At 42.1% G+C, this 13,945-nt stretch overlaps 1 protein-coding gene across 2 annotated transcripts in view; it reads right to left on the bottom strand.

Moving 5' to 3' along the window:
• The window catches only part of tle2b (TLE family member 2, transcriptional corepressor b), a 77,691-nt gene that overhangs the window by 56,455 nt on the left and 7,291 nt on the right, over window positions 1-13,945 (bottom strand). For both annotated transcript variants that reach the window (XM_030728183.1, XM_030728184.1), the window contains exons 2-3: window positions 8,151-8,248; window positions 6,793-6,856 (exon numbers count right to left, since the gene is read on the bottom strand). In XM_030728183.1, coding sequence (XP_030584043.1) covers window positions 6,793-6,856; window positions 8,151-8,248 — 162 coding nt within the window. The remainder of the gene's footprint in view (window positions 1-6,792; window positions 6,857-8,150; window positions 8,249-13,945) is intronic.

Raw genomic sequence — 13,945 nt, 5'->3', positions numbered from 1 at the left:
CCTGAAATGATGACAACTCTATTGTTCACAATCCCCTTGTGCAGAAAGGGAAAGCACAGTTATAAAATGTGTAATTTAATACCAAATGTTTCATCCCACTATTTTTTTTTTTAAATCATGAAATGTGATGCAACAATATTTTGTCTCTTGCCAGCAGCACGGCCGTTCATTAACCCTAGACCCCTGCAGCTCCACTGTACCTCGCTTGCTCACAGACACAAACGCAGTGATGGAGAGGCCACCTAATGTGATTCCCAACTGTGAGCTGTCACCCTCCAGTAGACATGTCTTTTTAAAACTCTATATTAAAGGGGCCGGGCAGTCCACCCCTCTGTAAGAGTTTTGTCTTGTGTTTGACAGGGATGAGAGGAGAGCTGCAGGAGAGGAGTTCTGAAGACATTAACTCCTACAAAGAACAGAAAATGGAGAAGACAAGGGCAGAGACTGACTTAGAAGTGACAAAACTTTCAGCCAAAATAAAATCATCAAAGGATTTTTTTTTTTTTCAATTTTAGGCCCACAAGTATTAAGAAGTCTAATGGACCTAGATAAGTTGAAGGAAAGAGAAAGGACAGGTTAAAAGAAAGGGTCAATCATAGGCGACTTTGGGAAGTTTTATGACGTTAGAGAACAACTTTATCACTCCTTTCCTTTCAAATTCCACTGAGCCCCATGCTCTTTCATCTGCTCTTTGCAAGAATGAACCTCAGGCGAGCATGGATGAACACAGCCCTCCAGGTGAAAGTGTTGTGACCGACATGTCTACGCCCACCGATTAACCAGGGTTACAATGCAACCTTATGTAAAAATACACAGTGGAATTCCAGAAGAGCAGTGAAATCTGAGAGCCGTGAATTATAAATGCAACTGCTGGATAAGAGCAAGACTTCCACAGACACTCAATGTCTGTGACTTGATGTGAGAGAGAGAGAGAGACAGACAGACAGACATAGACACAGACACAGAGAGAGACAGACAGACAGACAGACAGACACAGAGAGAGACACAGAGAGACAGAGACAGAGACAGAGAGAGGCTACCACTAAAGTTGCACGTTGCCAGTGAGCCGGCCCAGCAGCTTAGCCAACATAAAACATATATCCCATCCAAAAAGCTACAGAGACTGGGTCTGCCAAACATAGAAATACACTACATCCAAACCTGGCTGTGTTATTTTACTGCGGCAACACGCCACAAACAGGAGCAATTTGAGAGGGTTATGGCATCATCTCTTCAAGCGTGAAATGTGTAAAACATACCCATTGCCAACTATAGAATTAAAGTAATAAATGTGTGGAAAAGCAACTTCCTGAGAGTTTAATGCCATAAGGAGATATCTAGCAACACAGTAAAACTTGCACCTTCTGTTAAAATAGAAAAGTACACACACACACACTCACACACACACACACACAGCAGCTACTGGCTAACTTTAGTTTATTTTGCATTTTGATTTGTTTGTGCCTCATTCTCTCAGATAGTTTAATGAACACTGGGCATTTCCAGTCTATTGCTATTAGTCAATTAGTATTTTTCAGCACTATTACCTCCATTTAGCAATTATCATTAGCCTAAAGACGATTAATACAAAGAAATGTAATTTGTAAAACCTGCAATTCCCAAGCACACTGTAATTAAACCAAATAAAATGATTCATGTTTACAAGAATAAAGGACTTGTTTATGGTTTTCCACAAGGAAAAAAAAAAAAGGGGTCTTTAAATGACATTTTGTAAACCATCAGCAACGTGGCTGTATTGGCAGCTTAGTTAACACCTGTTTTCAACATGTCCCAAAGCAGTGCTCAGTCCCAGCAGTAACACTGGTTAATTTGTGGTAAATGCAAGAACGCTGCAGTTCTAAGAAGTTACCAGAAGAATGCATGATGATCAGGTAACACATGCCAGGTAAAGACATTACACTAGTCAAAAAAAGAAGTGCAAGGTTGTGTTTTAAATAAATTGTATAGACCAACACCTCTGGATCTGATGCAGTCACCCCTCTGTGCATGGACTGCTCAAGTATCCGGATCTGTTGCTTCGCATTCCCCGATGAAAGCAGTTTGCAGCTGTGCGATGCACTGTAGGTGCCTCTGATCAACATGTCAACACAGCAGGTCCTAGGCATGTTCGATGAGTCATATTGGGACTAAAGGCTGGCTGTGCAGGGCAAGGTGCCGCTGCAAGACTGGCACAAGTACAGGTGGAGCCAAGACCAATCAGATCAGAGATGGTGCTCTCATGGACATGCAAGGCTGCAAGCAACAGCTCAGACATGCATGCCAGCATCCAGCTTGCCAACAGCCCAACTGGGGTCAACTCAATCATGGCATGGTGGTACAGATGACAAATATTGTGCATTCACCATTTTTTTGTGTTCTGAGACAAGTGGCTTGAGAATGCAGTAAAATTGAAGCATTTCCGAGGTGTACAGAATCGTTTCATTTGAGTTCAGTAAACAAATTACCAATCCCACCAACTGACCACTTCTAAAACCAATCAACAAGAACCAAAACTCACATAATGTTTTATACTGGTTTCTCGGTAAACCATTTAATCCCTTGTAAACCCCAAACACTTAAAATGTTTTTAAACTTGTATTTCTTGCATTTTGACTAGTATCTTTGTAATCACTCTAAAGTGCAACATATGTGAATACAAAATGTAAAAAAAAAAAAAAAAAAGGATCTGATTCTGACTGCTGGCAGGAAACAAGCAGCAGGTGGAGGTTTCTGGATCTAAAATACAGCTCTCTTATTACCAACGAACCACCCAGACCTCCCACAGTTACACACAAAATATATGTTTCTTAACTGTCATGTCATCTTGAATGTTAAGCTTTTGCAGTTCACAAGAAATTACATGTGCTCCAGCAAAGTGTAACCCTGTATAACTACCTTCCTACTTCTCAACCCCTCACCCTGGTATTTAAAGAGCTTTAAACTGATGAATAGTAAAGACAGGAGCAGTGCAGCATGGTGAGCAGAGCCCCAGCCTGTGGAAACAGGCCTCAGTGTGGATGACAGGCCTAACGAGCTAAATATAGCCTTCTGGGTTATCTCCTCTGTGGGCGCAGCGAGTCCGTTGTTGCTTCACATTATTTACGTGTCTGTGCGTGCACCCTCTCTCTCTTTCTCCATCTCTCTCTCATTTCACGCCCCCCCACACAAACACATCACTATCTCTTTCTCTTGCACTCTGTGTTGCATACCCTTTTTTTCCTCTCTCCATTTCATCCCTTCACAGCATCTTTTTTCAGTCTCCATCTCTCCTCTCTGCGTTTCTGTCCCCTGGTATCCCTCTTTCTCATTTCTTCTCTCTCATTCCTTTTCAGCATTTTTTTTCCACACTCACTCTCTGTATCTCTCTTGTCTCGTTCTCTCTCTCTCTCCCTCTCCTCTTTTATTCTCTTTATCTCTGCCTCCTTTTGTATCCCTCCCTCCCTCAGCAGCTCCCTGTTTTTTTTCTGTCTGACACTCTGTGAGCCTTTTTTCTCTCAAGCTATCTTTCCCTTTGAGCCTCTCTGTCTCTTCTCTCTCTCATTTTCTCTCCCTCTTTCCCTCCCTCTCATTTCTGAGCCATGCTTATGAAGTAGCATTACACTGCGTTAGCCATCCACTACACTACAGTGAGCCCTTGTTCAAATATTATATGCCTGCGGTGCTAACTCTCTGCTATGCTAAGCTATATGGATATGTCATCAGCATTTGCAGCTACCTGACCTCCTGCGAAAGGGAACTGTTAAAGCCCAGTGTTGAAGCTAAACATACAGCAGTAGATGTATGAATTCCTCTTCCATCCACAGTTAACACAGCAGTCACAAAGGTTGAGATACTGTATGCACAAGTTCGGTTAAATGCCGCCCATTACCTGTGTATAAGAAAGGTTGGTGAAGATTTACATTGTAGAAGGCGGGTGTTCATCTGGGCTTTTTGTGCCACACAGTAACTCTGTCTAGCCAAAATGGTAAGCACCTGGGATGCTGAGGTGCTCTGCACTGTACCATAACACTGATGTGCACATACATCATCTTGTTTTTGTTCTGTTTTCTTAAATGGGAAGTACAGTAAAAACTATATAATGAGGTCAGTTTGACAACTTTCCATCTTTAATGGATATGCTGTTGTGTTTAAAATTCTCAATAAGAATTTGGCTGTCTAATTGCTTGAATTTATTGATATGCAGTATGGCATTAATTTAAAGTTTTATAGTGTTTATGCAGCTGCTAGAAAATGCAATAACTTTAAAATGTAATGAAAAGGCTCCCGTGTTGGAAGTAAGTGACAAATCATGGAAATACAATTAAGTGAAAGCAGAAATTCAGTTGTAACTCAATTGTAAATCTGAATAACTGAATAACAAATAACTTTAATGTGAGCTTGCATACCTTTTGCTGAACAGTGGCCACTTAGATTAGAAGCTGCACAGTAGATTTCTGTTCTGGTTGTTTTAAAAGATGTCATTATAGCTTGAGTGAGAGGCCTAAGCAACAAACTAAGTCGTCTTCTTGTGAAACTCAAATATTTGTTAGGGAAAGGAACTGTAAAGTTATCTCAAGACATTTTCACACATGAACTCAAGCCAATTTTGGGATAATGAGGTTGGATATTTTCCACAGTTGTTCTTTCTCTCATGTAGCACACAGTGGGATACAGTCTGCGTCAGATGCGTTGGCACAACTGGAAATACTCTGTTATTTGGCAGCAGCCTGGATACAGCATGCAGGAAGCAACACACTAGAAGTGAATGTACTGTATTAGTATCTGAGTTATTTGCACATTGGTGCAATAAGATATCACACAGACTTTGTAGCCCGTGGAGCTCGCAGGTTATCAGGATGATATTCTCAAGTGTCATCTAGAAATGTTCAGGGTTGCAGTGCATGTGTGAAAATGTTTTTAGTAATGTCACTCACACAGAATCATCTGTACAAGGTTTGTTAGCTCAAACAAACTGTTAGAATATATGGTTCATAAATAAGGTTAAAGTAGCAACAATTCAGTACACTCAGGTGTGAACAAGGGTGTGGGTTTATCTGGGTTTTGTTTCTCTTCTTATTTAAAAAGACATATGATGACACAGGCCTAGAGACCCCTGACCGCTAGGGGAAAAGTGCATTCTGTGACTGGTTGCTGCCAGTGGACAGCTGAAATTGGTTGCAAAGAGGTATGTGTTGTGGCATTGCAAGTCAAACTGGAAGCAGGAACAGTTTTCTTTCAGAGTAAAAGAATAACCTTGTGAAACACATTGGTTTTACTTTGAAGACAAAAGTTCTTTGTTACTGGTTTTCATTGCACTTCACTGCGAGTTTTATTACCACTCAGCCAGCAGTTGGCAAGTATTTGCAGACAAGTTGGGATCTCCCATGCACACTACAGACGCAGCACTGTGCTCTCAACCAAAGCAGTTGCAGGGAGGTTTTTGGTGCAGCACAGACTCTGCGACCAATTTCACCCAGCAATAGCCAGCGACCTCCAACAACCACTCGACAGCTGGTCGGGGAACACACTTTTTCCCTACCTAGATTCCCAGGCCTTACTATAACTACACTAATTAATAACTACAACTACTGCAGAGCTACACAGTGTTATGTTCTTTTTAAAAAAAAAAAAAAAAAAAAAGGCATTTTATTCTATTTGGAAAAAACATGCACATGTAACAACATTTGGCATGCACTTGTATGAAGGTTCTTATAAGGACAGAAGAACAAGGTCGTGTGCAAGTATGGATGAATGAACGAGTACTCTGTATACCTTGTGTGTGTGTGTGTGCGTGTGTGTGTGTGCGTGTGTGTGTGTGTGTGTGTGTGTGTGTGTGTGTGTGTGTGTGTGTGTGTGTGTGTGTGTGTGTGTGTGTGTGTGTGTGTGTGTTTATCTGCTGATCTCTTGCCTGTCTGTGGGCATCTATATCAATCTGTCTGTCTGCCAGTTTGCCTGCTTTCCCTCTCTCTCTTTTGACAGTCTATCTGCCTGTCTGGTTCTCTTCTCTCTCTCTCTCTCCCTCTTTATGTCTCTCCATCTGTGTGTCTATCTAGCTTACGGCCCTGATCCTGCCTGCTCTCCCAGGTTTATGAAATGCGAGCAGCTTAGCAGATGGTGCATATCGTATTCTGGTCGGCTCTGTGTGGGTTTTGTACCACAGACGAAGGCTTACAATACATGTGAGCCTTTAGTCGCACAGACACACCGACACGGGGAGCTCAGGCTGTTAGCACATGAGAGAAAACAGAGGAAAAGAGAAGCCAAAGAAAAAGACAATATAAAAGGTTTGAATGGGGAGTAAAATATGGCGAGAGATATGGAGAGAGGTATAAGAGAGCAAGATGTGTGTGAGAAAGAGAAAAACATGATAGCAAAGATTATATTGTGGGAATGTGCAAGTTTGTTCTGCTGTTATTGATATTCAAGATACTTACATCAATATATACCATCTATTTTAGAGTAAAAACAATCAGATTTTTTAAATGTGTGTGCTGTTGATACACAGATGCCGGATGTTGTCATTTCAATTTATTTTTAATGTATCAATTTTTGTGTTTATTAATCTGAATGAAAGAAGAAAGTAAAAAGAAAACCTGAGAAATGGCGAGAAAAACAAAAACATAAAAGGCTTAAACAGGTTTCACTAACATGAACACAAACTTCAGCCCAACTAATAAATAAATGACACAAAAGCAACACTCCTAACTGTAATTCCTGCGTAAGAACCCATCAGACTAATTTCAGAGAGTCTGACAGCCCCGGCCAGACTAACAAATTGCCATATAGCTTTGGTAAAGGTGTGATTGGGCTCACCATGATGTAGTGCCTCTGCATCTCAGTCTTCTCACTGGCCAGCTTCTCACACTCTAGCTTCAGGCTGCACAAGGGCGACAAAGGAGACAAACATTGATGAAATGGTTCATTTGCATCCAGTGAAATCATTTACACAGGACTCAGATCTTGCAGGGGTGAAACACAGTTTAGGTTGCTGCAAATGTACCAAAAAAAAAAAAATATGTCTAGTCATGCAGAAGGGCTATCCATTACTGCTGAAAGTGGCACAGAAAATGTTCACCTTTATGGCAGCGACAGGTAGTAGGGTGTCCCTCATTCTTGACTGTAATTCCTCACAGATACAGCACATGTGTGGGACGGTATCCAATTCTTTACTATCAAGTGGAAAGGTTTTTTTTTTTTTTTTTTTGGCATTCTGCTTAAATTGTCTGCATTTGGACGTCCTGAAATTTCTGAAATTTAATCTTAGCCAATAAAGGATTAAATAAAGCAAGTTATTCAGTTATTCAGGGAGGGCTTCAGTATAGGTGAATATATTATTGATTCTATACGTGACATATTTATGACTTGTCAAGATCAAATGGTAAAGACTTGGTGATTTTAAAATGATTAAAGATTGATTAAATGATCAGAGCTTTCCAGTGGGTCATTATTCTGAAAGGCTATAATGTGGTGCTCTTTGATTTTGTAGAACTGTGTGTGTTGCACAGATCCACCACACCCTGCAGTAAATTACTGTTTCTGTATCACAGCGGGCTGTTCAACCTGCCCGCTGAGGTGTGAGCAAAAGGATTTTTTTTTTTTTTTAACCTAACTGTTTATCTCTATTAGCTAAGGTCATTTCTGGCCAACCATATAAGCTGATCATCAGTCACCTCCAGTAGTTTAAAAAAATAAATAAAAGTTAGGTAATTCAGGTCTTTTATTTTTATGTTGGAAACTCAGTGCTGCCAAAGTAACAGAAAATATGCAGTATTTAAAAATTAGAGTTGATATATTTATTTTCTGTTACGGTTGATACAGAAAAACACAATGAGCTTTTCTCACCAAATTAGTGTAAAGGTATACTATGAAGAGAAACTGATTTATGTAGAGACATCTAAAGAGAGATTTTGGTATGACAAGTACCCCATATTTTGTTCTAAAGGTTAAAGGACTCATATGCAGTCATCCTATCTTTATTATCCAAACTGAATTACAATTTGTTGTTTATATATATTCAGATGGGAAGAGTGCCACTGGTTTTCAGTTCCTTAAGGAACAGAAATAATGTAATCACACTGGCCATGAACATTTCCAAAGTCTATTTGCATTTTTAAACCCAGTTGTGTATGTGCATGCGTGCACAAATGTATTTGTGTCATGTGGCTGAGTACCTGTGATACTGAGCCTGGAGGAATTGGAATTCCTCCTTGATACGGTCCAGAGTTTCCAGGACTGTGAACTTGAAAGACTGGCCAGGTTGCAAGGGGACCTGCACAGGAAAAAAATAGAAGAAAGAATGGCTGAAAAACAGATACTGAGGCGTGAATGTACGCGTGTGTGCGCCTGTTCAAGAGAAGACTACAACTACTGCTGTATATGTGCAGGTGCACCTGCATGCATGACATAATGGAGTTTGTGTGTGCGTGCATGCGTACGCAAGAACCTGTGCATGTGTGAGTGCATGCACATGCGCACAAGTGTGCGTGCGTCAGGGAGCGAGGCATAGGGAGGAAAAAAGCCAAGATGAAAGTGAGAGGGAAGGTCACTTCCCCTTCCCACACATCATAAAAGCCTTGTCCTCTCTCTGTGTTCTCCTCCTCCTCTAATGACTCTGCCTCCTTCCCTCCACTGCCCCCATCCTTTCTTTCTCTCCTCTCACTCTCCCTCTCTTCCACATTAGCATCCTCTTCACTCTGCCAGGCTGCTAATGTATTCCAGCCTACAAAGAGCTGAGAAGGGAGGAAACATCAAATGAATAACTTATAGGGAATCACGGCATCGTCTCTCACCTGCTAAAAGCCAAAGAAGGCCCAACAAAACAAGCATCTCCCAAGGGTCCCCCACCACCAGCCCTCCATGCCTGTCTAAAACGCTTTCGACAGCAGCCCTCCTTCTCCGTAGTCTTCGTGAAGTTTGAGAAACAAGGCCAGTGTTGATGTTTTCTATGCAGAAGTTGTTTTGTTTGGGGATGGGGCTGGAGTACGCAGAAGTGTACGTGTGTGTTTTAATGACATTGTCAATTCTCAGGGGAGATTTTTTATGTAAGAAGATACCATATTTTTTTCATTTTTCTCCTGCTTTCCCCAAATTTATACTGGCTAATTTTTCTTGCATTATGAGGCTCTCACTGTTACTGCCAACCTGCAGGCTGCCTCTGCCTCTTCCTTCCAGAGAGCAGTCTCACTATCCCCCCCCCCTTATATTCCTTCAACAAGGACAACTCATCTGCTTCCAGGCCGCAAATAATGCCCACTGTGACCATGAGCCCCCCACCAAAGCCAAAAGCATGGCAGTTGAGGACAAAAGCCAGATTCCTGCAGTGGTTGGAGACAAAAGTGGAATTTATGTTTCTGTGTTAAATTTATGCTGCACAAAAACTTCTGAATTCCTACATGGTAATCTGATGTGCACCTCCCTAGAAATGTAAGTGCACGTCAAGTCGACGCAGCCTGCAACTGTGATTTTTCCAATCGACTGTAGGAGAGTGGATCAACTCGAAGAGAACTGCCAAGTAGTGTTTTGTCAGGGAAATTGCAAAGCAACACGGGCATAAAACGCACAAGTATAAATGTTGGCAGCATCAGTCACTTTCCTAATCATACTTCAGCGCAGAAGTATAAATTAAGCCAAACTCTTCCTCTGTCCTACAGGTACGTAACTCAGCACCTCTCTTTTCTGCCTGTATCATAAAAGCCATTTTCACACATGAACTAAGGACAATTTGAGGAGAATCAGATCGGGATATTTTACATAGTTGTCCATTTCGGACATGTTCACTATGTGTAGTTTAGGGGAGGGAGGCTGTCTGCATAGTACACATGACACTCAACCACTAGTGGTAAATGCACCAGAAAATTAGGTGCTCTGTTCTGACATTAGTGCAATCTGAGATCACACGTACCGAGGAGCCGGCAGATTTAAGACCAACTGTCCAATCTGACTCTATCAAACATTTGCATTCTCTCATGCACCTCTGTCAGGTAAGTCTTAAAAGCTCAGGGCTGCACTGCATGAGTGAAAAGGCTAATAGTGATCCCGTAAGCAGCAATAACTTAGCTACAGTAATGCGTCCTTGTTTGTTGATATATTTGTTTCATGTTTTTTTTGTTTGCTTTGGTTATCCAAATCAGGTATGTTTTGATTTGGAAAATAAACTTTAGCTTAACTGCTCAAACAAGCTCTGAATCCATCATGCACCATTTGTTTGTCTGTTCACCTATTCACCCATCCATCCACGTACTCATCCATCCATCCAAACTGAGCAGAATAGTGCTGTCGCTATAGCGCAGCTGGGTGGCTATCGGGCAACAGCCACAGCTAAAAGATTGGCGGTTTCAGTGGTGGCTCTTCATTAGTCTAGACAAGCACAATTCAATTAGATTTCAATTAGTCCGACGGTGGAGGTCAAAGACGCGGTAGGTTCCCCAGTAATTAATCCGGGGAGCCGAGCTGAGCCTGAGCTTAACTGAACTGAGGCAAGCATGGTGGGGTCATATAGATTGCTGGATGGGCACAATACACACAAACCCGCTGGGTGTGTGGGTGTGTGTGGATGGGATAGATGATGGTGTCTGCCAACAGATCCCCACTGACCTTGATTCACACCACACACACTCAGTGGGGGAGGGGAGGAGAGACAGGAGGGGAGTGTGTGTCTGTGTCTGTGTGTGTGTGTGTGTGGGGGGGGGGGGGGGGGGGGGGGTGTAGACTGATCTGGCACACACACAGAGCATAAGCTCATTGAAAAACACAAACACACACACGTCACTGTGCGTGGAGTTTCACAATTTAAGTACACAATGCCACACAAAAACGCACAAACCCACACAGGGAGGGTAGGGACAGAGGGATGGATTGATCGGGGGAGAAAAAAAAAGTCAGAAGAAAGATAGATACTCATCTGACAGACAGAGGGGTGGATGGATTGAAGGATGGAAGGAGTGATAGACTAGTCTGACATTCTTCCAGAGGAATGAAAGCACGAACAGAGAGACGGATGATGAAAAAGTGGTGTGGCTGCTGACTGAGAGAGATAGCCAGCCATTCATCCGTCTGACACTGAGGCGAAGGGAAGAGGACAGAGAGCGAGAGAGAGAGAGAGAGAGAGAGAGACACACACACACACACACACACACACACACACACACACAGAGACTCAGACAGGGCCGGGGAAAAGAGAGAGAGAGAGAGAGAGAGAGAGAGATGCTGTGTTTGCTGTAGTCAACACAGCCCAGTCTCTCGACCCTGTCCATCGGCCTGTGGTAATACTGCTTCCACCATCTGCTGCCATGCACACATGAACACACAGACAAAGTGCTGCTGGCAGGTTACATCAGCAGCACTAAGTCATATAATAAAGCCCATAGTCACAGATCAGGATTATACAAGAGATCTGCGAGTCACAACCATTGGTGTCGCCATGGCGTCCTGTGAAGTGCGCTGATGAGAGAGACCTGAATTCCTTTCATCTATTGGACAAAAACTCAAAAAAATGTCTTACTTTTGATTTGCCAGTTGCACCTTTTGAATGAGTTTCAAAAAGCCTGGAGCAATAAAACTTCTTATGCACGAAAAAGGAAATGAAAAATACAAAAAAAAAGAAGTTATAAGGTCCTGAGGCAAAAGAAGAAATATTCCCTGCTTGTGCTGAGCTCTGTCAGGATGAAGAGACCAGCACTGGAAGCTGGAATGAAAATAGTTCATGCTTAAATGTAATAACAGGAGACTTGGTGTCTTACTCAAGGACACTTAAGAGTAAAATTGAACTTCTGCAAGAGAAGCATCAGCAAGCAACGCTCTATGTACACCAAACAAACATTGCTGTTTGAGTGTATGTGCATGCTTTCTTCCCTATATTGTGACAGATGGCAGACCAGACTGTTAGGGGTCCAGTAGGGCGTCATGATGAGCCAAAAAACAGCCTAACGCCTCCCATGTTTGTGTGTCTGTGTGTGTGCATGTGCGTGTATATCATCCAGCATAGGGAATCCTGAAACCCAAAACTGATCCGGTTAATCTGGGAGGTGGAGGTGGAAGAGGGGAGAGGAAGAGAAATAAAGGTCACTTGTGCATAAATACGCACACACGCGCATCCATGCACATGTACACCATGTGGGCCAGCAGTCAATCACAATTTGGATGAGCTGGCACGGGCAAGCAGAGAATTAGGAAGGATTATGTATATGGTAGGAACGGAGGGGAGGAGGGGAGAGGAGTGGTGGTTGAAGCCTATTTTACTGTGTCACGGAAGAGCACGGAGGAGGGACCCGCTGGCCATAACTATCACCTGCCTGTCAATTGATGTGTCTTGTCAGGTGTTTGACTGTAAGAGCTGATGAAGTAATGACCCTCAGTCACAGTAAGGGTCAAAGAGGATTAGAATTATGTTTAATCACCACCCGCTCCCCGTGGTTGCCCTTTGTCTCTGATCTTTTTTGTAACTTTTATGGACGGAGTTTCTAGGCGTGGCTAGGTTTTTGTGGACTAGTGTCCCGATTTTCTGCAGATGATGTGGTCCTGGTTGACTTCACTGAGCAGCGACCTCCAGCTTGCAAATGGTGCTGGGATAAGAGTAAGCAACTTCAAGTCTGCAGTTAAAAGGTGGATTGCATGATCTGGGCGGGAGATAAGATGTTGCTTCAAGAATTCCAGTACCTTGGGGTCCTGTTCACGAGTAGGGGAAGGGCAGAGAGGGAGATTGATAGGCAGATCGTTGCAGCATCCGCAGTGATGCGGATGCTTTACTGGTCTGTTGATTTACTGGTCAATCTATTTTCCTATCCTCATCTAATGCCACAAGCTGTGTGCAGTGACTGAAGAGATACAAGTGGCAGTAATGTGCTTCTTCAGAAATATAAAATATTTACAAAGCAGTTTCTTAAATAATTGAAAACCTGCATTGTTTCTATCCATCTTTATTTCCATCAGCAGCAAATAAACTTCTGTGTACATCATATCAGTCAAAATTGAGTAAAACCAATTGCAGGTTATGAATCATGCCACCCATGTTTGATGCCAGCATCATTTTGAGTGTGGATACTACAAACAAAATAAAGGATACACATGTAAAAACATTACTCCATTAAGTCCCAGTGTTTAAAAAGTAGTGCTTCTGTCTTGTGAACCGTTGGTTGTTGAATATATTTCTTTATGGTATCTTTTGTTGAGTTTTTATTACACAATAGTCACTTTTGCGCATTGAATCTTGCACCTGACAAAGTATGAAAATACTAAAACTTATACTGAAACTAACGAAACGAAACTAAAACTAAGCATTAAACCAAAAATAAAAACGAGCAAAACCACTCTGAAAACTACTTAAAACTAACTGAATTAGAGAAAAAAAGTAAAAACTAAACGATAATGTAAAATCCAAAACTATTATAACCCTGGTCACTCATTTTTTTGTGGGAAAGATTAAAAATGTGAATTTGCAGATGATTGCTTTTTTTCCCCTTGCAACAATTCAGTTCACATTTCTATATTTTTTCAGTCTTTTTTTTTTTTTTATTCTCTTTAGGTATCAGGTCAGCCTGTCTCTCTGTCAGTCTCCCTGCCTGTCTGTCTTTCTGTCTTCTCTGTTCAAGCTGCTGCCTGTTCTTCCACCACCTATAGTCGCTGCACAAGAGAGGCAACAACTGTGAAACAGATTCTGGTCTGAGAGTGATTGGGAAAGAAATAATTCTGTCTGCTTGTCTCTTCCATCTATCTGTTTAGCCCCTGGCACACTTTCTACCAACACATAAGCATTCGCACGGTATAAGCAGGCATGCCTATGCATGGATGCATTCATTCAGCCAAAACACCCACAAAACATTGCCCTTCCACTTACTGCTCGAGCTCACTCTTCCTTTTTCTTCTCTTCAGTCGCTCTTTACTCATCCTTCCTACTCCCTCTTTTTTCCCCCTCCTTTCTCCTGTGTCTCTCTCAGACAAGCAGAGACACATTCAGATAGCACATGAAATA

This window comes from Archocentrus centrarchus, chromosome 4 (assembly GCF_007364275.1).
Source record: "Archocentrus centrarchus isolate MPI-CPG fArcCen1 chromosome 4, fArcCen1, whole genome shotgun sequence".
Classification (NCBI taxonomy): domain Eukaryota; kingdom Metazoa; phylum Chordata; class Actinopteri; order Cichliformes; family Cichlidae; genus Archocentrus; species Archocentrus centrarchus.
This window is presented reverse-complemented; position numbering and strand designations above follow the sequence as displayed.